The 26,181-nt window shown below is 44.6% G+C and overlaps 1 protein-coding gene across 11 annotated transcripts in view; it reads right to left on the bottom strand.

Moving 5' to 3' along the window:
* The window catches only part of birc6 (baculoviral IAP repeat containing 6), a 136,251-nt gene that overhangs the window by 70,953 nt on the left and 39,117 nt on the right, over nucleotides 1-26,181 (bottom strand). For 4 of the 11 annotated variants that reach the window (XM_022765140.1, XM_022765149.1, XM_022765143.1 and 1 more), the window contains exons 23-55: nucleotides 25,812-25,958; nucleotides 25,532-25,719; nucleotides 25,002-25,313; nucleotides 24,566-24,665; nucleotides 24,159-24,373; nucleotides 23,849-24,057; nucleotides 22,740-23,092; nucleotides 22,382-22,601; nucleotides 20,854-20,990; nucleotides 20,565-20,702; nucleotides 20,076-20,203; nucleotides 19,723-19,854; nucleotides 18,587-18,802; nucleotides 18,323-18,506; nucleotides 17,474-17,677; nucleotides 16,933-17,066; nucleotides 15,876-16,029; nucleotides 15,660-15,776; nucleotides 15,380-15,540; nucleotides 12,079-12,205; nucleotides 11,849-11,959; nucleotides 10,810-11,098; nucleotides 10,140-10,711; nucleotides 9,157-9,332; nucleotides 8,941-9,037; nucleotides 7,789-7,983; nucleotides 7,495-7,695; nucleotides 5,670-5,949; nucleotides 5,327-5,583; nucleotides 4,196-4,304; nucleotides 2,772-3,002; nucleotides 840-1,701; nucleotides 527-670 (exon numbers count right to left, since the gene is read on the bottom strand). In XM_022765140.1, coding sequence (XP_022620861.1) covers nucleotides 527-670; nucleotides 840-1,701; nucleotides 2,772-3,002; nucleotides 4,196-4,304; nucleotides 5,327-5,583; nucleotides 5,670-5,949; nucleotides 7,495-7,695; nucleotides 7,789-7,983; nucleotides 8,941-9,037; nucleotides 9,157-9,332; nucleotides 10,140-10,711; nucleotides 10,810-11,098; nucleotides 11,849-11,959; nucleotides 12,079-12,205; nucleotides 15,380-15,540; nucleotides 15,660-15,776; nucleotides 15,876-16,029; nucleotides 16,933-17,066; nucleotides 17,474-17,677; nucleotides 18,323-18,506; nucleotides 18,587-18,802; nucleotides 19,723-19,854; nucleotides 20,076-20,203; nucleotides 20,565-20,702; nucleotides 20,854-20,990; nucleotides 22,382-22,601; nucleotides 22,740-23,092; nucleotides 23,849-24,057; nucleotides 24,159-24,373; nucleotides 24,566-24,665; nucleotides 25,002-25,313; nucleotides 25,532-25,719; nucleotides 25,812-25,958 — 7,100 coding nt within the window. The remainder of the gene's footprint in view (nucleotides 1-526; nucleotides 671-839; nucleotides 1,702-2,771; nucleotides 3,003-4,195; nucleotides 4,305-5,326; nucleotides 5,584-5,669; nucleotides 5,950-7,494; nucleotides 7,696-7,788; nucleotides 7,984-8,940; nucleotides 9,038-9,156; nucleotides 9,333-10,139; nucleotides 10,712-10,809; nucleotides 11,099-11,848; nucleotides 11,960-12,078; nucleotides 12,206-15,379; nucleotides 15,541-15,659; nucleotides 15,777-15,875; nucleotides 16,030-16,932; nucleotides 17,067-17,473; nucleotides 17,678-18,322; nucleotides 18,507-18,586; nucleotides 18,803-19,722; nucleotides 19,855-20,075; nucleotides 20,204-20,564; nucleotides 20,703-20,853; nucleotides 20,991-22,381; nucleotides 22,602-22,739; nucleotides 23,093-23,848; nucleotides 24,058-24,158; nucleotides 24,374-24,565; nucleotides 24,666-25,001; nucleotides 25,314-25,531; nucleotides 25,720-25,811; nucleotides 25,959-26,181) is intronic. The other 7 variants (XM_022765144.1, XM_022765146.1, XM_022765142.1 and 4 more) reach the window with 6 other exon arrangements.

The raw sequence follows: 26,181 nt of genomic DNA, 5'->3' as shown, positions 1-26,181 counted from the left end.
TAGGGGAATCCGAGTGAAGTGTTTCCTACTGGTTGAGAATTTGTGCATGCAGAGACTCATCGGTTAAGGTTTACAGATGACCCCTTAATGCCTAATATGCAGGCTATCGGAAACACTAGCTCAGTTACTAGAGCAGCAGCTCGGACAGGTGTGTGGCCAAAAATTTGTCTGTTTGAAAAGAGTGAAATAAAGTCTTCGAATGTAAAATGTAATGGCTCTGCAGTGAGCAGCCTCGCTAGCATTATGTTCCGAATAAAGAAAACGGCGTTTATTCATATTAGAAGTGCAGATCTTTGTATAAAAATTGACCTCATTTTATTACGATTCCTGTCCCATCCCAGTCACGTGCTAAATAGTGAAACTGACTCCCATCCACTGGCAATCCCACAGGAATCAGCCTCTACACTACACAGGCCTGTTAGCTGCTCTGTGAGGCTCCACAGAGCCAGAATCTACTGAGGACACATTTCTTTCTCTCTTATGTAGAAAAGAGACAGAGCAGATATCCAACAACAAAGTTACCCACCGGACAGGGAGACTGCAGGAAGACTGTGACCTTCTCATCCTCCAACATGAGCTGAAGGAAAAGCCTTCGAATGAAGCCTGAGATGTTTCCAGAGATGGGCACGTTACCTCTCTGGGGTGCAGACTGGAAGAGTTCACAGAGAACCTGCAGCCACAAAACACAGGCTTAAAAACAATACAGTGACTGATCAATACATCTCAATGAAAAAAGTGACTAATAATAAATAAAATAGTCTCTGGCTGTGTTTGCTTGGAAAACAAGTCAGCAAATCTGTGTCAGTGGTCAAAACAAAGTGAGTGGTGTGTGAGGAGACCTGTGCCATGAGCCGCTGGTTGTTGGGGTGGCAGGAGATACACTGGAGAAAGAAGGCCACAGTGGCGTTCTCCAGAGCCGTCCTCTGCTGGGTGGTGAGACCTCCAGCTTGGCCAGAAGATGCCAGAGAGAAGCGTGACCCTGAATGCTGAGGCTGGGATGGAGAGGGAGCTGCTGCAGATCCAGAGCTCAGAGGCTGACAGCCTGCATTGGCACCGGCACTGGCACTGGAATGGCAAAGCAGGAAGAGCAGTGCGGTCCACAGCGGGTTGACCTCTGGTCCTCCTAACCAGTCCTTCATGGTGTGACTGTTGCCTACTTCTGTGAGGAAGCGCAGCACCGGAGCAGCCAGCTCCGCAGCCAAAGGGGGCCGACTGTGAGAGGATGAGGAGGATGAGTGGTAGTGGTGATGGTGGTGTCTTCTCTCGGCCTGAGCAGCAGGCAGAGGGAGGTCGGCGCTGGCCAAGAGGCCAACACAGAACTGGGCCAGGCTGCGAACCAGCAGCGAGGGTAAGCCTGAGTCCAGCAGCTGCTCTATAGCCCCCGGAGACTGAGAGGCAGCGGCCAGCGTGGTCAGCTGCGATTCAGACAGATTAGTGGGGGATCTCGCGTGCTTGGAGTCATCTGTAAGTCCTGAGGCGTTTGTGTTGGCATCATGCTGCTTTTTGCCGTCATCAGTCATGGAGAGGCGGCAGTGTTGGGCTTGGGAGTGGCTGGCGCTGGGCGCTGAGACGATCCCCATCCAGGACATGAGCAGGGAGAAGTAGCTGGGGTGGATGTGACACATGGAGCACAGCAGGCTGTCCACGGCTTTCTTCAACACGATGTTGCACGGCAACGACATGGACCAGTTATACAGCAGCCTGGGGGAAAAGTTAAGGAAATCAATAATCAATCAGGAATCTATGTTGTCTGCCTTCAACGGGCTGCATTATCAAAGTTATATAGTCTGTGCATATCAAGACATTTTCACAATAACTAAGATATTACGACTTAATTAGTTAGTTATGTATGCTATAGTCATTTACATTCATTATTCAACAAATATTTATTTTTAATTAAGATAGAAAGGAAAATTCAAAATAAAGATAAAATTAAAGATATACACTGCTCTCAGTGAACCCTGATCTTTCCTCCATCACCAAAGTCTTGGAACAAGACCTTCAGTTGACTCTATTAAAAATATCTTAAAACCAGCTGATTGATGAGTCAGCCAATCACTGCCCAGCACAGGTTTGGGGAAGCGTACCTAATGAATGATGGGAAAACAAGGGGAAAAAAATACAGAAACACTCCACAAAGGACTAGCTCCCTCCTTGAGGGTCTGGGAGTGGACCAGGTTTGGTCAGGAGCATGACCACTGCAGAGGACAGCCCAGTATTTCTGTACAACATTCAAACCAAACCATCATAACCCACCTCCCCACCTACGTTACTGGACCATAAGAAAACAAACTTACACCTCCCAGTAGCGCACGCTTCTTTCACTGATGGATGGTCCTGACTCCTCAATTCCCCCTACCAAGTACCTGCTATCTACTCAGATCCTAAGAAGGTCTTTCTTGTCTTCTTTTCTCTCTGCCCCTCAATAACTCCCAATAAGTCAAGATATTATAACAATAACAAAAGCTGTCAGTTGGTCACACTAGTAGCGTATGCCAGTATGTTATCTTATGCCATGTCATGTTATACCACAGCCTGTCTTTGTCTTGTCTCACCAAATAAAAAAATAAAAAAATAAAAAAGACATGAGACCAACATGTAAAAATGCCATCATATTTACAAGGTATTGGACTGAAATAGGAGACACAGGACATATAACATAATATAACACGTATCAACTAAATCATAACTTAACTATTACTTGTACATGTATGTGCATGTACATACATGTGCCTGTATGTATGATGTTAATATGGGAGAAAGACTCTTACTCAAAGAGCTCTCTGTTGAGCAGTGCAGGGAGGTCGTAGTCGACAGGCAGCTCATAGCTGTGCCACAGGATGGCTGCCACACAGTGGAGGTGGGAGGGTGAAGGCATGAGGAGGCCATACTCCCTCAACGAAGCCGAGGAGGAGCCGGCCCCGGTGTATCCCATAGGGACACTCATTTTGTGGGCTGCTACCCGTGAAGAGTCGTGGACCCACTGAAGGAGAGCCTGAATCCTGGAGGGTTCAAATCCAGAGCAAGCTCAAATAAATAAATCATCACAGAGAATCTCACAACCTCTACAGTCTACAGTAAAAGATGACAAGGAGAGAGTAAGGACACCTTTTACCAGGGTTTTTCCTGCATAGAGAATTGGGAGATGCTCCCTCCGTCAAGTTTTGTGCTGCCTCCCGACAAAATTCTAGTGCTTATTTTCTCGGTACTCGGTGGATTTGACGTTTGTAATTGCAATTGCGGCTGTAAGCCACTACGGCAATATAGTGGCGCTGTATTGTAATCCATGCATCAGGCAGAGCCATCCGAAACTGCCAAAGAGGAAGAATATGAACGCGCTGGATTGCTGGCGGCGACCTGATTTTACGGCTCTTCAAACAGGGAAATAGGGTTGCCACCTGTCCCCTATAATACGGGATCGTTCCGTATTTTAAAATAAAATGCTGCGGCTTCCTGTATTGATTCAGTGCAGGACACCTCCACCTCACGATAGAATTCTAGTACTTGTTTTCTCGGTACTCTGTGGATTTGAATCAATATGAGGAGCAATTTGTTCCGTATTTTCGTTCATGTTATGTCCTCAAAGTGCTGTTAATGTCAAGTAAAACCAAATTAAATTAACGTTACATCCCATCGTGTATATTTTGTTTGCAGAAATGTCTCAAATCACAGATTATTTTTAAGAGAGCTCGCGATGAGGAGAATCGATAGGACGGAGGAGAAACACTACAGACATCATTAGTTCTTCTAAAACGGGAAAAAAAGTGAATTCATGTTACTGAAGATACTGACTGAGAGAAGGCCTAGTTCTCAGCCACAAGTGGAAGGTGGAGGAGAGGATCAGAGTGGAGAGAGGAGTCAAGGCGAGAGTACCAAGTCTGTAGGAGTGTATTAACGAGTGTATTAAAGCCAACGATTACATGATTTTCATGAGATTATCACTTTTTATTAATCTTCCCAGATGTTCTGAAACGCATAGAGTGAGTGGCTTTGACCAGCGGTGGCTGGAGATTTAATGAAAATATAATTTAATCCCCCCCTCATCTTATGGTTTAGTACCACCCCTGCCTAATTTTTGGCCAGGAAAAACCCTGCTTTTACTGTCAGCAGAGGAGTGTCTGGAATATCACCATGACACAACACTGCTTCTAACTGGCTGTTTTTCTTACTGAGGTACAAACAGGATATTACGTACCTGTCTTTGGTCCCAGAGTCCTGCGTGGTGCCAAGCTGGTACAGAATGTCGATGGTGGAGTCTGAGGAGAGACCGTTCAGTCGCCCAAACAGCAAAGGACTGTTCAGATCTACAGACACACAAGCAAAGACTAAAGTAAGGACGGTTATCAGGCTGGACACTTCACAACAAAAGATCTCTGAGACCTACCATGGGGGTGGGAGTGGGTCTCAAGTTTTACACAATACAAGTACCTAAACAGAAACTCAATACTTTGAGACCCAGATTCAGATTATAGTCTATTAAATGCCATTCGTAAAGAAACTCCTGACTGTGTCTCTGTATGTAGAGACATGATGCTAACTGTAAACAGGAAAAGAATCTGTGTGTAGCCATTAGCACGGCGAGCTAACACACGGAAACTGATCAAATAAAGTATAAACAGAGTGCTGGGTATCAGGTCAGATTTACCTGGGTCAGGTCTTAAAGACACAGGTACAGGACAGGTTCAGCTCTCATTAATGCTCCCTCACTTGATTTCTTGTTAACTAATTACTGTAATGATTGGTTATTTGGTTAATAATGGTTATTTGTTAGCACAGCCTACATGAAAATACTGACAAAAGTTGTATTATATGGTTTTGTAATTTCAGAATATCGATACAAAGAACCTAGAGATTTGTCCCAGTTTGATTCCTGACAACATTGATGTATTTTGGTATTAATTAAAGAGAAAAGGGTGTTTCCTTGAAAGAACCTTTATCATCTGTGTATGTTGAACTGTTTCCTTTCCTGTAGACAGATTTCCTACTTTTGTATTTTCAGCTGACCTGCTGCGCCTCTGACTAAAAGACTCTCTCACTCAGTCAATTAAATTGAATTAATTAACTGAAATTTCTTTTATTGACCAAACATTTGGTACCAAATCACATTGTTCTGAGAAACTTAAAGGCTGAACACACATTCCAACAGCTTCCGAGGCCTTGTAGTACAAACACACTTGTACCAGCTGATGTGCCTAAACATCTGAAACATGCTCCTGTCTGACTCTTTCAAACTTCCTTCAGCCCGTTCACTTGTTGATGCTGTGTAAATTCATGTGGATCTGCTGCCTGTTAACAGTGAGCAGCAGTGTAGCTGTGTGTGACTCACTGGCCGGGTCTGTGCCAGAGGCAGCACAGTTCCTCAGCAGAATGTCAATGAGTTTGAGTCCAATGCGAGTCGACTGCAGGCCGATCTTGACCAGCACGGCCTCGATGTTGGGGGAGTGCATGCCACAGTAAGGTGACATGAGCAGTGCTGCGCAGGTCTGCAGCAGGTTGGCGGTGGGTGCTGCAGCACTGGCCATCATGGCCTCCAGGTCGCTGACGTGCGTCAGGCAGTGGTGGAGGAGACGCAGCCACCCAATGCTGTACAGGAAGAAGGAAAAGCTCAGAACAACACCCACATCTAACACACATGTATATAGTCTCAAACCAGGATCAGTGTCTCGTACCTGGTTTTGGAGACCTGGTCCTCAGAAGGTAGGAAGGGGTTGTTGACAGTTGCAGAGGAGGTGTTTCCAAATGCTGTCAGGCCCAAGAGTTTAATCTGAGAAAGACCCAGGGTGCTGGCATCACGAGGCCGGTGCAGCCTCAGGCAAACAGCCGAGGCAACCTCCGCCTTCAACAGCTGGATCTTTATGTACGTCAGGCCGCTGGTGATGACGGGCGTGGAGAGCGGCAACATGTTGACCCCGTCAGCGCTGATCTCCACTGAGACTGAGGACGGACAGGCTGGTTTTATAGAGGAGGGAGACAGTAAAACAAAGAAATGACAGCTGAGTTTTGAAATGGAAAATGTTTTTGTTAGTTGTAGAAACAGAAATACACTTTACAAAATATGTCAGATGTGCAGCGTAAACACAGCAACACAAAAAGAGAGTGGACTGTGAACACCAGCATAAATGTAGTTCATTTTTACTGATCATTGTGACTGTCTCCTGTTCTACCACATCCCAAAGGTCTTCTACTGGATTCGGATCTGGAGACTATGAGTCAGTGAAGTTCACTGAACTTATTTTCATGTTGATGAAACCAGTTTGTCACATGGAGCATTATCCTGCTGGAAGGAGCCATTAGAAGATGGTGAACTGGGGCCATGAAGGATGAACATGGTCAGCAACAATAATCAGATTGACTGAGACATTCAGACCATGATTGATGGTATTAAGAAGAACACATTCCCCACACCATCACACCACCACAACCAGCCTGGACTGTTGACACAAGTCAGGTTGGTCCATGGATTCAGACGCTAGCTTTTACACTCGTCTCCACATGAGTTTAGCTGTGGTCGGCCTTGCTACCAAGAAAGGACCACAGTGGCTGCGCAGCATGGCTATCCCTTGCTGTGAGGCTGTAGAGGAACTGTGTACAAATCCTGATCCATCAGATCAGGTCTGCAACTGTCCAGTGTTGGTGAGTCTGTGTCCACTGCCTCAGGTTTCTGGTCTTGGTGACAGGAAGTGGAACCTGACATGGTCTTCTGCTGTTGTAGTCCATCCACCTCAAAGTTGGACGTGTTGTTCACTCTGAAGCTTCTGAGCTCAGCACAGTTGTAAAGATTGGTTATCTGAGTGACCGTAGCCTTTCTATCAGCTCCAACCAGTCTGTCCATTCTCCTCTGACCTCTCTTATCAACACAAAGCTGCTGCTCCCTGGATGCTTTTGTTTTTAAAACAAAAGTTTTTTGTAGTAAAAACTCCAGAGACTGTTGTGAGTGAAAATCCAGGAGATTAGCAGTTTGAGAAACACTCAAACCAACAATCATGTCACAGTCACAGCGATCACATTTGTCCTCATTCTCATGTTTTGTGTAAACATTGACTGAAGCACCTGATCTGGATCTGCATGAGAGCATTTTAGGTCTCGGGACTGTGCTGGTCTTCATCATGTGAAACATCCATCTGATTCTGTCCATCTAACGTTGGGGAGATTTGGTTGCTGTAGGATGACATCCTCACCAACCAGTGTGTCTTCCTCTATTACTGCTCTGTGCCTCTCCACTCTGACAGCAGTACAGTATTGTCCTAATGATGCATCAGAGGGTGTAGTAACAGCCCCTGAAGTATCTGTTCAGAGGACGTATTATAACCTCTTGTCTTGTAAAGACAACAATGGCTGAAGCGCAAGACTTGTAAGTAAACAGCTGTTAATGCTAACATTAGCTATGTAGCAATAACAAAACATATAAATTGCTCCTTTAAGGTTTACCACTGGACCTGAAAATGTGGATGTTCTGAAACTTTTGACCAGTAGTGTAGATACGCTGTTACTCACTGGCTAGAGAAGCAAGGTGTGGCTGGATGTGCAGTTCCTTCAGAAGCACAGCAGCAGGAAGGTGAATGGTGAGGTCACACCAGGCCTCCTCTGGCAGGAAGATGTAGGACCATGCTGCAGAGCGGGCCCGGCGGTGGGGCGGCGTGGCCTGAAGGAGGACCTCTGCTGGCTGTGCTGTGGGGCTGCTGGATGTGATGGTGCCTATTAAGGGACAAACAGATCATTTAGAATTGGAAAAGAGTTGGTGGAGGTTTTTAAACTCGTAACAGACTGAGTGAAAGTGTGTGAAAGCACCTAAAGGGGCGAAGTTGTGGAGTCCCTCAGCGTTGTCTGGCTCTGAGGTCATCACTCTGGCTTTGAGGTTTCCATCTGCTGTCTTTCCAGGGCCTGAGTCCAAGAACTTCATGATGGTGGACACCATACTACGTGCTGTGTTCACAATGGCCCGGGTGCTGGTCACCATGTTGTTACAGATCAATTGTACACCACCTGGTTAGAGACAAGAACATTATTGTAGAACCCAACCTGCATACTAGGAAGTTCAACTTTTAAATTAACAGGGTTTTTCCATTAGCCCAGGTTCATCCACTTTAGTCATGCTGTGCCGAGCCAAGCCATGATGACACACAGTTCCTCTACAGCCTCACAGCAAGGGATAGCCATGCTGCGCAGCCACTGTGGTCCTTTCTTGGTAACAAGGCCGACCACAGCCAAACCTTGACAGTCTCCTGCCCTGAACTGTGTCCTCAGCTAAACTCATGTGGAGACTAGTGTAAAAGCTCTGTGTTTGAAAGTCTCATACTTTTATAGCTTCTACCTGAACTTCTAAATATTACAGTTTAGGTTCACTCATAAGTTCCTTTTTGTACTTTCACATATCAGCCTGATTTTACTGTTTACTGATTGTGATCAGTGGCTGCACCTATTATCATTATCATTATCATTATCATTATCTCTGCTAATGGCTTGTTTGCATTTCTTGAAACCAATCAGAATCACGTTGGGCCGGGCTGAGCCCAGGATGCAGCAGCTGGTTTTGGTGGAACATTTGCATGTAGGGAGACAGGAACTGTGTCTGATTGCAAAGAAACACCACAAAAAACATTAACGTATGTCGAGTGCATGACTGCACATGATCCAAATCTTGATCGTAACGTGACATTTTCAGTGTGTAGGCTGCAGCTCAGAGGACGGTGTCGGCTTCCCACCAAGGGGATTTTGAAAACAGCAACCGGCCGGAAGCATAAGTGGAGGAGAAACCGGCCTGAAATTGGCAGCCAGTAGCAGGAATATAACTACAGCTACATCCAGTGAGGTTTAGGTAAACAACTTCACTGTGGCGGGGGCAGCTCAACTGTTACAAAGTGACTAAACCACAGAAATGGAAAAACCCTTAAAAGGTTGAGGTGAGTAAAGCTGAGTGATGAAGCACGGTAAAGAACATACCCATGTCATGGAAGGCCTTGAGAGCCTCGCTGGTGTCCAGCACTCGGAGGATGAACCACAGAAGAGGCTCTGACAGCTGACATGTGGAAAGAGACCCCTACAAAATTTATAATTAAAAACACATACATTAAAAGAACTGGTATTTTACTACTTGTGACATTTATTTAATTTAAATATCAGATCCTTAAAGGCCAAACAGCGCAGTCTGATTCTCACCTGTCTACCCATGTAACCACAGGCCATGTAGGTGAGGATGGGCTGTAACATGACTTGGACCGACGTGGCCCTTTTACTCAGGGTGGTGAGGATGGTAAAGAGGCCATCACCGACTGAGATGGCATCCAGACCCCCATGGAAGTTCTCATGTTTGGTCAGGTGGAGACCGCTGGCTCCTGAAGAAAAGAGACCACTGTCAGCTGCCAGCAGCAAATATTTCAATCAAATGGTCAATAAAATAATTCATCCTCTTACATACAAAAAGTTAAATTCATAGGCAATAAAACAGAAGCTTGTGCTGTCTGATGCTAAATGCTAAATATGCTAACCAGTCCTGTGTAACTTACATCAAGGAGTTCATGACTCTTTTCAACTTGTTCTTGAGTTACACGTCATTTTAGCATTTTTACTTTTCCAGTAAATGTAACCTCTGTAAAATTAACGTGTCTGTGCTTCAACTTCCGACAGTTCTATATCTAAAGTTCAAGTCACTGATTTTTTTTGCCACTTAGGGACAGTTGTGAACACAACACTGACATATTATGACTGGGGATGTCAATGATTAATCAATTATCCATTAACTGCCATTAAAAATGTAATATCTTAGGAATATCTTAACTGACAGTGCACTGACTTTAGGCCTCATCAGTGGTTAAACACGGTTAAATGGTTTCATTATGGAAAAAACACTTATTTCATAAACTGTTAACAGACTATTGACTGTTAATGTGGCTGACTGTTGCACCCTTAATCACAACTGTGAACATATTTGCAAACAGTTTTTAACCTTCATTTGGAGCTATGTTCACGTCCACATGATGAATGTTCGTCCAATATCTATTATACTTTTAGCTCCTGAGAAAAATCTCTGGCCTTTAGCTGCCAAAGCTGCTGCTCTGGAACATGCATCAGAACTATAAAGCTACAGGCCATGAAACTAAAACAATGAGCTGACAGGAGCTGTGGGGTCAGGTTTGTCTTACCTATGATCATGGCCATGGCGCTGCTGTTGCACTGGCCAAGTGCTGACAGGATCTGGCTCATTATCTGCTGATTGGCCAGCACCAGGTCGGCCACACCTGCAGGAGGACCCTGACTGGATGCGGATCCTCCGCTCACACTTTCTTTACTGCCGCAGACCTTCTCCTCGTCAGACACACTACTGTCTGCTGCTCCGCTGCAGGCCGGCGGCAGCCGTCCACTGAACTCTCTGTCTCCAGACAGAGGAAGCTGCACCAGCACGTTGACCAGCTTGAGGAGGTCAAACATCAGCTGGTCACGTGTTGTCTCTCCACACACTGCCTTTGCATCTCCTGGACGGATGATGTTGGCAAACAGGCCGCCAAAACAAGCGCGGGCACCCACAGAGCTGTCGGAGCCGCTGCGGGAGACCACCTTATCTGAGCAGGTGATGTAGTGGTGAACCAGGAACGTGATGGACTCGATGACAGAGGAGATGGTGGCCACTGACACCACCTCGAAGTTTTGCTCCAGAGTAAATTCCAAAAGCTTCACCTGGGCGTCCAGGGGACCCTGACCTGACTGGAATGGACCCCTGAAGTTTTAAGATTAACCGTTAGTTCCCAGAGACCACTGACTATACCAGTCACTATGATTCTTTTAATGACTAATCATGGAGAAGCAGTAACCTACCTCTCAGTAGACAGGATGTGCATGAGTTTGAGCAGGAACTCGCTGAACATCTGCGGACAGGTGGAGGACAGGTGGACCTGCAGGCGGCTCAGGAACTCGTGCATGGCCTGGGTGGCAGTGGGTCCCACCTGAGAGGTGTGTTGGCTCGTCCCGTTGGTGCTGCTGCCGGAAAGGAAGCGCACCAGGGCGTGGACCAGGGTGGGATCAGATACCATCTGCTGAGCGGTGCTTTCCTGAGAACTCAACCCACTGCTGGAGGCTGGAGGTTCAGACAGGTTTATACAAATCACTGAACATAAGAGAAAAACATACTACACATAAATCTAAGTTATACATCCTAACACAGATGCACTGAAGTATTTTGATATGACTTTCACCTTGTGTTGTACACCGACTCCTTTCAGGCAAGTACTGGGTGTTTAGATTGAATAAGTTTCCAATTATTTTATGACACAGTGGAATTCACCTCAGAGACTTAAACCTGTCATTACACTAGTAATTCATCACAGTTGACCTTGTCTGCTCAGAGTTACTTTATGTTATTGTGCTGTGCTCATGAATTTTCCAGCAGGGAACATTTTGCTCATCAATTACAGACAGAACATTCAAGGATGCATTGATTTCTATAGGAGGAACTGAATAATGAAAAACATTCATGAGCTACACTGTAGGAAAATCTAATTCATAAACATACCAAAAGTAAACAATAAGTAAACATGGGCATTTTGAAAAGAATAATGTGACTCTGGGATCAGATCCATGATCAGGGCTTAAGCATAATTCACAAAACATTTTAGTTCTATTTCTGTTATAATTCTTTACGTCAGTCTAATGTCTTGTGTCGATATAGTGATGAACATTTTATTTTACACTAATTGTCATAGACTGTTCCCATCTGATCAGTTAGTTACTGTGGACATGAGAACTAACACACTGATATACAAACTGTCTCTCTGAGAGAAATCTGATCATGTGACTTATTCTACAACTTCTCACAGGCACTGACAACACAGGAGGAAACCAGTGACAGGGTACTGACCGCAGGCTGACATGTTGGTCATTAGAGTGAGAGAGTGCAGCACCAGACACCACGTCCTCAGGGAGGTGTTGGGGTACCACGCCAGCACTGACAGGAAACTGCTGATGGATGCTGGACACACACACAGAAAATATAATGTAGAGCAATATGACAAACTCGGCTTCTATAGCTCCACAGCACAGGTTCAGAAGGTGTGTGTGTGTGTGTGTGTGTGTGTGTGTGGTCCTGACCTTGGTTGAGCGGGATGGTGGGCACTCGGCTGGCGTTGAATAGGAAGATGTCTGAGCCAGTCTCTTCACTGCTGCCAGAGCAGGTGTTGAGACTAAGTGTTAACCACAGCTGCAGCAGAGACTCCAGCTGAGACAGAAGAGAGAATGAGTTTAAATGTGAAAACAAATATTGAGTCTCTAAAATCCAGTATGAAGATGGTTCGGATGAAAACCACATTCATGGATCACTTTTTGCAACATATATACAGAGTCAGGGTTTAGATGGAACAAGTGGATTTAATGCAGATAAAAAAGGTGAAATTAAATTAATGCCAACAAAGTCTTGTGGATTTTACTTTCTGTTTTCTTCCAAAGTTAAAGGTTATTGTTCGTCAGCTGATGTGACCACTGAATACAAAATTTTTAACACATTTCAGTGAAAGGAATCATCAGCCTTTATAGGCACATAATGGAACAAATGGAAATTAATTCCATGACTGTGAATAATTTGACCAAGAGGTGAAATATATAGAGAGAAAAGCAGAGGGCCAAGAACAGAGCCCTGGGGTACACCATGTTTCACAGAAGAGTATGTCGATTATTATTGTTATTATAGGAGATGCACTGTGTTCTGTCAGATAAGTAGGACTTTTACCAGGTGAGGGCCAGGCCAGAAACACCAAATTTGTTTTCAAGTAGGTCTCAGAGAATACAATGAAAAAAACAATCGATAGTATCAAAAGCTGCACTGAGATCCAGCAAGAGGAGCACAGAGGTGGAGTCCAAATTCATGGAGATCAGAAGATCATTTACTACTTTAGTGAGCGCTGTCTCAGCGGAGTGACAGGCCAGGGCCAAGGCAGCCTGGAACGGTTCAAAAAGATTATTAGACAAATGAGACGAAAGCTCCTGAGACACAACTCTTTCCAGTACTTTAGAAAAGAAAGGAAGGTTCAACGCTTATATAAGATATATAATAATTATTCAAGGATCCTGAATCAAGGTGCAGTTTTTTAAGTAAAGGTTTCACCACAGAAGTCTTAAAGCTACTGGGAACTGTGCCAGAAGTGAGTGATAAATTAATAATGTTCAGCACTGAAGGTCCCAAGATTGGCCAGAGGTCTTTGGAGAGCCCAGCTGGTAGAGGGTCCAGTAGACAGGTGGTGGGTTTAGAAGCCAACACCAGCTTAGAAAGTGCTTCAAGAGAGTCTTGAAATTTGTTAAAAGGAGAAGTTAAAAGGGACTCAATGTAATGCTTTGCTGGTTCTGTAGAAGCTGGAGAAGAGGTGATTGTATGTCTAATCTATTTTATTACTGAAAAAGTCTAGAAAGTCATGGGCTGTAAAGGGCGAGCAGCTAAGAGACGGCTGCTACTGAGTGGGTTTAGCTGCACTGTAAAAAAGAAATCTATGATTGTGTTTATTGTTACTGATTAACTGAGAGAAGAAGGCTGCTCTAGCAGTGGAGAGAGCATGCTTGTATTTTAACTCACTGAAAGGAGAGTGCTTCAGATTTTGATTTGCGCCATTTGTGCTCCAATCTCCTGCAGGCCTGCTTCAGGGCTCGTGTTTCTTTAGTAAACCACGGTGTAGACCTCTTTAACTGTGTGGTTTTAGTGGTGAGAGGAGCAACTGAGTCCAAGAGGCTAGACAGAGGTGTGTTTAATTTACTAGTGCAAATTTCAACGGAGTCAGTTGCTTCAGTGAATGGAGTGAGGGCCTCAGGTAGTTTCTCAGCAAGAGCAGCTAAAGTCGCTGGACCAATGTGGCGCGTGGTGAATACATTTGAGGTAGTAATGTGAGGACAGGCTAGTGTTGCTTCAAACTTAAAAGTGATCAGAGATGGCAGAAGTGGCGGGAAAGACAGTCAGACTAGATAACTCAATTCCATGAGATAAGATCAAGTCTAGAGTGTTGGCATTGCAGTGAGTTGGTTCAGTCACAAACTGGGTGAACCCAAAAGTGATGATTGCTTGAAAGGCTGTACTTAAGAGGATCCCAGGCCTTGTTCAAGTGAATTGAAGCGACAAGACCTGAGATAAATTCACCAAATTCTTCTAAAAACTGTGAATAAGGGCCTGGTGGTCTGTAAAGTACCACAAGATGAAATGGTCGTAGTCTGTCATCCTGGAGAGGGGTAATCTTAGCTGATGAAGAAGGTTTCAGTAAAAGAGCCTCAAAAGTGTTAAAGATCACTTCCAGTTTAGTTGTTAACCTGAAAAAATCTGATTTAAAGATTAAAGCCCCCCACTCCCCCCCACCCCCCAACAGAGACCAATCACATACAGCTTATGCTCAAGAATCAAGTCATTTATTAGTAATGCTTTACTAGACAGTGATTTAATGTTCATGAAGCCAAATTTGAGGGTCCTGTTAAGGCTGGAGTTATTAACAACAAGCTGGTCAGTGAGGCTTCTGGTAGACAAAGCCTTTATAGGAATGAAACATCTTTTTATCTTATTTCTATGGAAAAATTAGAGGGCCTGCGCACGTGACGGTGTGGAATACAGTAGAGATTTTGTTTTGGAGAAATGTGTCAGATGCTTTGTAGAACACTTCATTGCCACAGGTTATAGGAATGGTGGCCAATGTGTGGGAATTTGCATGTTTAAAAAACTTATGAGTAGTACGGCGGGGGAGGGAGACAGTCTCAATACTACAAATGTGGTTATCAGGCGGATAGTCTATGCCAGGGGGATTTTACTCCCTAGACTTAGATTCTAAGCTAGTGGACTCCAAAACCGCACTTCCTAACACCCTAGTAGGCTCTCTAATCACCTGCAACCTGCTGGGCACTATGTCCCTAGTGTCAAACCTGCTGTAAACACCTGTCTATATTACTGGACAAAACAGCAGCGCCTTTTCCGGCAGCATGAAGGCCGTCTGCCTTCAGCAGGTCAGGGCAGCCCCAGAAGAGCCAATTATCCTCAAAACTATATCCCTGCTCTCTACAGTGACGGGCCAGCCAGCGGTGAAGTAAATTGAATTACAGTGTAAACAGATTATACTACACTACAGCAAGAAGGACAGCAGTCGACAGAGACCTGCCTCTACCAAAGAAAACCACAGAAAATACTCTGTCAAAACTACAATTGTGGCAGAGTCAGAGTGTTGACCTCAATCCATTCCACAAGTGAACGGCTGCTCACTGTAGGTCCACATGAGACTTATACAGATTGTAAAGATAAGAAATGAGATAAATCCACATAGATCCAGGGATGAAGTCGGTCCCTCCAGACATGAGTCTGTATGAGTGAAGATTTTTCCACTGAACGTATTATATCAACATTTACACAAATATGTTAGACAGACTGTGTTCTGACCTGTACATGGTGGACCTGCAGCATGGAGAAGAGCTTGTTAAAGCAGGCACTCAGCATGGGGATGGACGAGGGCTGGATTATGATGCTGCTGCCTGGAGGAGAGCCTCCTCCATGGAGGGCCCTCAGCAGGGAGTCATCGGTCCCATTGGAGGCCTGGCTGACTGAAAGTCAGACAGCAAACAGGCTGTCATTATAAACTCTGTAAAGAATATTTTGTCTGCAGGTTGTTGAGCACTTCCATTCACTAATCGACAAGCAGTGACGGTGTTAGTGTGGTTACCTGTGGAGGAGCTGGAGGTGAGGGCTTGTAGAATGGAGTCGGCCTGTAGAGTTGCCATCATTTTGAGCATCAGCTCAGCCTGCTGCTCAAGGCCCACTTCTAGCCGGGCGTCTAGAGCTGTACAACAGAGGTCAGAAGGAAAGAGGTCAAAACGCTTGCTCAAAGACTGGACAGAAAAAACATGATGTGTACCTGTAAATCTCAGCCTCTGCTCACCCTGTGACACGGACACTGACAGACTCTGTGACCCGGGCTTCTCAGCAGCAACTGGAGGTTTGGAGACAGGGATACCAACCCCTCCAATGTACGGGTTGTACCCATATGTGCCATAGTCAGCACCCCAGTAGTCATACCAGGTGCTGCTTATAGGCTGAGAACAGACAGGAGAAGGAGGGGGTGGGAAACATGAGGGTAAAGAAGTTTACAGTCATTCTACTGTGAACAGGGCAAAACATCAGAAAGAGCCTGAGACATCACTTCACTCCCCCTTATTCACTTTGAATTTTTGTTCTCTGTTGCAAACAATAGTTGACAAATGTGTGCTGCATAAAAGCTTTTTAATCCAGGCCTGACACAGAAACACATGGAGGGACAGCAGCCTCAGGGTTCAAGTTCATTTGATTCAGAATCTGAAACTGATCTGTAAGTTAACTGTACAGTTACAGAACGACGCAATGAATACAACCAGCTGTGAACAGGTTCAACATATTATACAGAATAAACTGAACTGCCAGCAAAAGAAAAATGTATTTGGAGAATATTTTAAGAAAAAATTGTAACTTCCTGAGAATATGAGAATAGTAATTTTACAAAAAAAACATTATATTTAAAGAATATTTAAAGAATAATTACACTTTTACATACGTCACTTGACGACATCCACATCCTTTCATTTGTCACAAAAGCTGACAGATTTCTACCACCTGATTACTACAAAGTATAAAACTAATCTTTTATAATTTCAAAATTGTTAAAAAGTTGTTTTCCTTATGAAGTTATTTACTTTATTTCATAATTAGACTTTTTATCATAAATTCTCCAACATCCTCCTCCATCATACAACTTTTTTTCTTCAAACATTCAACTTTATTCTTCAAATATTCTTTTCTTTTTTCTTGTAAATACACTATATATATATATAAAAATGATACTTTCATTCTTCTTTATTCTTTTCAATTATATTGATGAATGACTTTAGTCATTAACTTTGTACCAAGCAGAGACAGGGACAGAGTAAACAGAGAAGAAGAAGAATAGAACATCATCAACATACCTTAAACACTTTGGCAGCGAGTGGATCTTTTTCCAAATCAATATCTAAAGGATCAATATCAACATCCATCAGGTCTTGTAGCAAGTCAAAGTCTATGTCTTTATCTTTTTCCAAAGATGACAGAGGTGGAGCACCTTTGGATAATGAAAACAGCTTTAATATTGCCAAGCAAGCACACTAGATCAATATACAAGCAAGAAACGTTCTAAGCACTTCACTGGGCAATTTTAATGCCGATCAACATATTAGCTCTTATGCTCTTATTCTGGAGGGACAGTCCAGACACACAACACAGTAATAATCAAAGTCAGTGTACTCAAAAGAAGCATCAGGTTTTTCCAGTGGAGTGTTAACTACACACTGATTTACTGCAAAAGACACGACACTATCACTTCTAATCTACTCAGAAAGACAGAACAAGTAGTTATGAAAAGAGAGGAGAACATTTTACCACATAAACACTTTGTGATGACAGACAGTGTGGGTTCATGTCAACATGTGTGTGGTGTTGTGTGGAGGATGGTCGGGGCTACCCACGCACTTTGGAATACTGAGGAGGTCGCGGTTGTACCTGCGATGATATCAGGTACCAGGGCCTCATCAATGCTCTCTACCAGGGGGATGGGTGCCGGCTGGGGAAGGGAGTCATCCGAATCAGCCCCCACTGAGGAGGAGGACGCCCCAGCCTCCTCACCCACAGCCACCTCCTCCATGACGTCCAGTGAGCCTGGAGACAGCAGTTCACCTGAGGACCCAACAAAATGACAATGAAGTGTTTAAAAATAAACTGTTTAATACAAACTCAATACTTCCTGTAACTGGTTCACATTAACAGACCTCTCGCGTTTCATTGGACAGAAACCCTCAATTTCTTAATAGGGCTTTTATTGTGAAACATTTGCAGGCATACCATATGCAACAACAGTCAGTCAGGATTAAAGGACGACAACGCCACATGGAAATGCATGTTTATGTTTAAGAGATATAAGAGGCCCTAATATGGAGCCTTAGGGCAGCCCACATGTATGAAAGTTAGGAGTGGGGCCAATGGTTATTTTATTTATCTATTAATCTACTGATTATTTTCTTATATTAATCACTCGTTTTATTCTATAAAACACCAGAAAGCTGCAAAGCTCTGGTGATATTTTAATGACTTGTTCTGTTCAATCAACAGCTGGAACCATCAAATGATTGCCTTTTATTTTGAAAAAATATTAATCCATTACCAAAATAGCTGCTGATTAATTTTCTGGTGATCAAATAATTGGTTTATCAATGTAAAGTTGAATAAAAGACTCACATTTCACACAGTTCACACAGTTAGTGTCAGGCTCAAACTCCAGTCACAGAACTATGTGATACTAAACCACAAGCGGACCACACATACCTGCCAGGATGTCCTGTAGCATACAGGTGAGGGAATACTGTGCCCATGCACCCCCCCAGGAGATGTCCCCTCGGTTGAAATCCGTCCCCACGAGCAGGAGCAGCAGGCGCTCCAGCTGCTGCTCAGACACCACCTCACACAGGTGGATTGTGGGTCTTGTGGCATTGGCTATCCTAGCAAGGACCTGAGGGGTAACAGAAGAATTTATCTATGAGTATCTGCAGAATTCACAAACTCTCACATGTTGATGTGTCACACAGATACCTTGCAGACGAAGAGCAGCAGGTCAGCGTGGCAGGTGAAGTCCATGGAGAGGAGGAAGAGAGCCAGCTTCTGCACTACGGAGATGCAACGTTCATGGGACAGTGTGAAGGGTAGAGGTTCTACCTCTGGGGCTTCTTTGGCTGTTGGGGACTCAGTGTCCAGTGTGGAGCGGGGCCATTCAGCTGTCCGCCGCAGACGGATCAGGTCTTTAAAGTGCTGGAAGAGTATATAACAAGCAGGTCCACTGTGTCAAAAGCTCTATGTAAATCATGTGAGAACAGACCAATTTATGTTCTTCAAACACACGAGGCATCCTCAACACATCTACCAGCAGATCCTGCAGTGTGTTTTCTGCGCTTCACTGGTTCCCTGAGAGTTTTACAACTTGGACAACCAGGACCCCCCTACCTGAGGATCTCAGGTGAGCAAACTCAGTATCCTCTTTTAAATCTGTTCTTAATCTTCACTTTTATCTAATGGCTTTTTCTTCACTTTTATACATGCGCACACACATAAGGGATGGTATTTGTTTTAATTATATATACACACTATAGATATATAGTGATCTCATCTGGAATTCACTGCTGTATCAACAGATTCACCTCAGAGACAGAAACAACAGCGACCGTCTTCAAACATGGAGACAATACACTGTAAAACATACTGTGATGTCATGAGAGGTAGTGTAATAGAGGGGAGATACATTCCCTCCTGGTCGCTGCACCATGGCTGCCAGCAAAAGACTACAAAGCCCACAGAGTCAGCAGGGCAGCCAGGACAATGGGTGCTGCCCAGCTGAATCAGATGAGCGGATTGCTTTAGTACGAGGAAGGTGAAGAGACTCAGTATATAAGAGACTGAGGTTGAGCAGAGAGGATCAGCACTTGTGTTCCATCAGTAAGATAGAGTTTTAATTTGTATGTGTTTTTTTGGTTTTGTTGATTTTATGACACAAGAGAATTAAGCTGACCTGTTTTGAGAAGACTGAATATAACGCCTAACTGTCTTCCTTTCCTGCACCTACACCTCAAACTTCAGGAGAAAAGCTCTCTAACCCCATCTCTCTTCAGTGATGTGTGAGCTGAGAACGTGACGGAGCTGCAGACTGTGAGCTGTGTGCACAGTGAGCTGCTCACCTTGGACGTGGCTTGTTTGAGCTTGGCCTGTTCAACCAGCAGTTTGTAGGAGGAGCCTTTGTTGCTCTGGATCTTCTCCTTCTCGATCTGCTCCACCAAAGCTTTCTGTTTTGCTTTCAATAGATTCAACTGCTACAATAAAAAGGGCATGATAAATACAGGCACTGCAAAGGTATATGCTATACACAACCCATTTTAATGCTGTAGCTTCAAACAGACATGAGAAAACATCTCTATCACACTTGAATCACAATTTTGTGATGTTTCACTATCTGCTTGAACCTTGCAGCTGTATTTAAAGACATATTAGTGAGTGTGTGTTTACAGGTGGTGTTGGAATGAGACACATTTACCTGCTTGTGGTGGACGAGCTGCTTGCGGATCTTGCGGGAGTAGAGTCGGTCCAGGCTGCTGCTGCTTTTAGCCGACCTGCTGGAGTTCTGAGACTGAAGGCTGTTATTGATGAAGCTCCACTGAATACCTGAAGGACACAGCAATAACAACACTGATCAGTTCACTGCTGTGGGTTACATGTGAGTTAGATCACACAGAGATGCTGGATGCTACATGAGGAGGAGGTGTGTCAGGGGAAAACACCAGACTGAGCTCAAGTGTGAGCACTGGAATGTGAAGTGTATTGATAGATTTTCAATCATTCTACTGAGTCTACAGAGTCACAATGTGTGTGTTCAAGGGTAATTAACATCCAGAGTGAACCTGCTGTGAGCAGCATGGGATAGGAAACAATTTGTTAAAAATGCATCTTTTTTATTTTCCTTTAAATATGAAAAACTTCAAAAAGTCAGCAGTGAAATAAAATCTTTAAACTGAAGGTCATATACCTGTAAATGATCTCTCCCGCTCTTTTCCACCAAGGTGCTTCTTTGCACCAGAGGCTTCGTCTTCTATACTGGCCACATAGTCCAACAATCTAGAAACCAGCATCACCACCCAGCTGATCATGGGGATATCCAAAACACCTGGAGAAACACACACTCTTGTACTTCATTCTTCAAATGCATAATCTGCCACATGCGCACATTCAGAGATATACTGTGTGACTGTGCCTGTATTTTCTGTCCTACAGGCCACAGATCTGAAAGCTTTGCTGTGTCACGTGACGTTGTTTACCTTCAGTCCTGCGCTGGGCTGCAGCTTGTGGCTGCTGCAGGGGGGAGAGCAGGCTGTCCAGCAGGTTGAGGAGCCCCTCCAACACACCACTGTTACTCAAGGATCTTTGGCCAATGCAGGACAGGAGCATGAACACCCTGTGATGGAGAGAGATAGAAAACACTGCAGTTAGTAAAGCTGAAACCCAAGAGATGCTTGAGATGTTTGAAGGAGAACAGGTTCTGTCCAAACAGGTGCACTGTCTAACAGAATCTGTCCCACAGAACTGCACCACGGTGCGAAACATTTCTCTGAAGCTGCACTGAGGCATCAGTGAACTGGCTCACCAACCGACATGAAAACATTTACAGGGCTTAAAGTAAAAAAAAAAAAAAAAATACATGCGCACACACATTTTTTGATCGCAGACACAGTCAGTCATTGATGATGGAGTGTCAACTGTAACTGTCGCTCCCGGTAAAGTAGTTGTATGTTGGAGTGCGCGGACAGCAGCATTATGACCGGGGTCCAATTCATGACGAGAGAGCACTTTATTGGCGCTGGTGGCAGATAGCAGCTTCCTCGAGCACAGCGTGCAGAAACAAGCACACAGCTCCTTCAAGCTGCTGGATCCTCTGCTTCTGATTGGCTAGTAAGCAAGCAAGAGCTGCGTTCCTGTCATACCATTGGTAGATTAACTTTATTACCTCGAACATGAACCTATGAACATAAACCGCAACCAAAACTATTGACTTTTAATTTTTTCTCTCACAGCGTTACGCTGGAGATCCGGCACGGTGCCAGAATACTTTAAGCCCTGCATTTAATTAAAAAAAATCAGACTGAAAGATTTGCCCTTTTCACTCACAGAGACAGAAGAATTATCAATCAATTATTATTATTAAAATATTACTTCACTTTAGATATATTCACTGAGGCTCTTTATATGACTCAACCAGCTGTGTCAGATTCAAGAAATATTTTTTGGTTTTTTTGGCACAGAGGAACAACTGATGGTGCAGACATGGTGTCATTTGGGAAAACATATTTTATTACTGTGATGTTTTCTTACCTAATTAATGTATTTATATATTAATTATCTATTTAGCAGGACACACTGCCCTTGCTTTACAACTGTTATCCTTAAGACTTAAGTCCTGGTTTATCTGCTAACACCTGTGGTTACTTATGATAACAGCAAGAAGTTAGAAAAAGCCTAAATCTAGCGACAAATGTGCTCAGATGGCAACACTGCAAACGCCTCCTAATACAAACTGTTTTTGCCAAGTCATTTTGAAAGAGCAATGGCCAGAGAGGAAACTCCAACACTCAGCCGACCCACCAATTCCATCACTCAGTCAGTCACAGTCTGTATGTACAGGACTAGCCCCACTGTTGTGGTCCAGTCACAGAGAAGACTGTTAAAATGAAAATCTTAAGGATTATAACTTAGGGGGGGGGACTCATTTACTTTCATAATTATCAATGCGTTAAAAAGCCCTGGGAACATGTTACTATAATGTAAGTACATGCACTCAGAGGCCTGTACCTGTCCTGGGGGAAGATGAGCAGTTGCTCAGAGTTGTAGAGCTCCTGCAGGACATTAGAGAGGAACTGGCCCCACCAACGCTCGCCTCCACAGAGCTGCACCAGCAGCAGGCCGGCATGAAGACGGATCTTGGGTGTCCCACTGATGCAGAGGTGTTTAAAGAGCTCCTCGCAGGCCTGGGCATGGAATGTGCTCTGGAGCACCGAGGGCACAGAGTGGCCTGAAAACAGATACACATGAAAGGATGAAGTATGAACTGTGTTAATCAGGATGCTGTCCAACTCTTCAATTCAGGTAAAAATCCAACCAACGGTAACCCTGTCATCTCCACTATATAACACTCCCATCTCCCGCTCACCATTGTTGGAGTGCAACAGGCTGAGCAGTGTGTCCAGCAGGTAGCGGATGATGGTCCTCAGCTGCTCTGTGGAGGAGTTTTGAACCAGCTCCTGGGCCTCCACAGCCCCGGCCGTGGGGAGTGACTTGCGGCTGGCACCGAGTGACACACGGAGTCGCTGAACAGCGTGGTGAGCCAGGTTGAGCTGCAGCTGCAGCTGGATGCAGTCCTGGTAGGCTGAGAACACACGCTGGTCCTCCTCCACTACCTTGTCTGGTTTTCGTAGGAAGTACTGGGCGTTGTTGGCGCTATTGAGAGGCGGCAGGTCAATGTTCTGCAGAAGTGTCTCCAGTCGATGGCATGCTAGATTGTACCTATAACAAGAACAGGAGAGAGTAGTAAGTCCCTTATCTGACACACTTTAACTGGTTCATCTGTACCACATCCTGAATCTTCTGGTTTCCCCTGAGAAAATAATGTGGATCCAAATCTGGGCATCTCACACTCCTTCCCTACAGTTCTATCTTTGAGATTCCCAATAGATCCATTCAGTACCACAGAACAGATGAGATGAATATTTGACAGAATTGTTTAGCTTTAACACATGGACAGTTTCATGAGCAGAACCTGATTCTGTGCCAGATCAGATTTTAAATCTTCATAAAGACAGAGCTGACAAAGTGACAGCAGCCATGTCTGACTACAAGTTATACACAGCCCTGTTAAAATCTGCAGTCAATATTTTTGGCAGTGAGCCTCATATTACTAATCCACGACTACCCAAGTGCATCTCTGCCTTAATCCAGATCATTAAAATCCATGAGCCACACTGTTGCACATATGCACTTCCTCCTATTTCCTCCTGTTTAACTAACATCTGCTAACTAGAATCACCACCTCGTGATTGTACGCCTTATCCAACCAGCCAAGTTACAGTAAATATAGTCACAATCTCCCCTGGGCTACAGCATGACAGTTTTTGCAGAACATTATGATGTCACTGAAGTTGACCTTTGACCTTTAGGATATAAGAGAGATGTCCCCCATGATGACATTTATTGTTTCATTAATGTTTGAGAACATGACTAATCCAATGAACAGATTCTGGGTCAGTCAGACAAACATCTCACCTGCACTGGATGTCCTCCTGCAGCGCCACCATCATGGTCAAGTGCTGATCTATGTCTGGCTGACTGGCCGCCTCGCTCTCTCCCCGCAGAGGATCATGCATCAACTTAAGCTCGCTCTCCCACGGCAGAATGTAAGTGTGGCCATAGTAGAAGCCCAGTGGGATCTTTGCCCGAGCATTGGTGCTGCCATAGCGACCAATCACTGTGATCTGATGGTTTTAGGGGGCAAATGAGGAGAGAATGTCATTGTGGTAAACGAACAAAAGCACAAACAACTCACAACATGAGGGTGACCGTCCTGAACACAGACCTTCATGAACCTGCAGACAGGGGGCGGCAGCAGGTCGTGGAGAATGAGAGAGTGGGTGCTGATGTCGGTCGCCACAACCAGCCTGCGGCCGTCCACCTCCTCACCCAGCGTCCAGATGTCCATGGACAGAGAAGCCAGGTCTCCACAGGTCGGGATCAGAACGTCAGTCAGCAGGACAGGACGACCAAAGTCCAGCGTGACGAAGCGCCGAGCTCCTGGGAGGAAAGAGCAGCAGAAATAAAAATGTCATTTTAGAGCTCTTCAAGGCTGAGATATGAAGCTGTCAGTACAATATGATTTAAACAGACATTTTCTTTTCTCTTAAAGTTGTTCCAAATATTTGATTCAGTATGTAAGAGTCTGAGTTAGTCGACATTTCCATTCTGAAACAGTGCTACATGACATACCTGAGTGCATCCGTTCTATGATGATGGACTGATGAGGAGGAGGCTGCAGGAAGTGAGATGCCTGGGAGATGGCCAAAGCCAGACCACTACCAATGGGGCTCTGGATCAAAGAGAAAAAATTCATCACAATATTTTACTTATTTTAATCAAAAGAAAAAAAACTTTTACCATCTGCTTGTATTGATAAAAACAATAACATTAACTTCATTTGGCTGCCTCTAACAATTGTCTTTAACACTGACTGTCCTTCAGATCTCATGCTAATACAACAGCCCAGTTTTTTTTTCCCTTTGTTTGTACAGTTGAGTATTCTCTACTGAATGAACTGAACAATTTGAATCTGACCAGACATTTGGTGCCAGCTTTTACTACTTGAGAGTTTTTGTATCTCCCAGCTATCATTAACTGGCCAAGCGTCACACTGCATGTTACTAACCGGCTTGGCTTTCTGTGTGTTCTTGTGTGCAGCCAGGTTGACAGGCCCTGGGTCCATCATGGATCCGGGGAACAGGTGAGCCAGCTCCGCGCTGAAGGCTGCCGACACGGCCTCGTTGGGAGGCGTGAGAGGAGGGGTCATGAAGAGGGGTGTGGTTTTAGGTGTCGGGGGAATGACGTCAGAGGGGTGAATAAAGAAGCCTGGAGCAGAGGAAGGGTTGGAAGGCACAGAGTTGTGGATGGGTCCCACACCAGAGGCGGCAGCAGCGGCTGCAGACGTGGTCTGATGTAGCTTGGCCTCCAGCTTGGCCTTCTGATGTCAGCAAAGACAAAGAATTCTTACTCATCACAAGACAAAAACACTGGATTGGTTAATAACTTCCAGACAAAAACTCTACACTTGGATTTGACTCTGGTTAAATCTAAGAGCAGAACCTGTGACAGTGACCTCTCATTACTTTAGGCTTCATTAAGTTCCTGTAATAATGATCATAACTTGTGTATAACAGTAACAGTAAGTTGTCGTCTCACCTGCTGCTGCAGCTTGAGCAGCTGCTGCTGTTTCTCCTGCAGCACCTGTAGCTGCTGCTCCGCTGACACCATGGCGTGGGACAGTGACTGGAGCGCCACCTGGGCCGCAGAACTCAGTGCTGTAGAAGCTTCGCCAACCGCTCCCGTCGACAGGCCGCCCACAGCCGGGGTCACGCCAAATGTACTCACTGAGGTTTAACAGCAGAGGTTCAGGCAATGACCAGTTCATACAGTGAAACCTGAGCCGACACTGAGTGAATGAGAGATAAATGGTGTTTACCAGTAAACATGCTTGCGTCATCTCGTTCCACACGTGTGCCATCGCTAGTAGAGATACAAGTAAAGTGCAAAGGCTCCACCTCCAGGAGTCCTGTTAACGCTGTGAAGCTGCCCTCTGCTGCTGCACAGCTGCTCACCTTTCCATTTCCTTCAGGACAAGAAAACACCCGAGCTTTAGGAGCCTCGTTTAAGCTAGAGCACAATACTTCTACACTATATCACATTCACAAGAACGTGAGGTCACTGTGACCTTTGACTTTTGACCACAAAAATCTAAAAACTTCATCTTTGAGTCCAAGTGAATGTTTGTGCCAAACAACAGCTGAAAACTATTTGTGACTCTGGCAGAAAAGGATTTGGCAGGTAGAGAA

This window comes from Seriola dumerili, unplaced genomic scaffold (genome assembly GCF_002260705.1).
Source record: "Seriola dumerili isolate Sdu_G_001 unplaced genomic scaffold, Sdu_1.0 BDQW01000665.1, whole genome shotgun sequence".
In the NCBI taxonomy this organism is placed as follows: Eukaryota; Metazoa; Chordata; class Actinopteri; order Carangiformes; family Carangidae; genus Seriola; species Seriola dumerili.
This window is presented reverse-complemented; position numbering and strand designations above follow the sequence as displayed.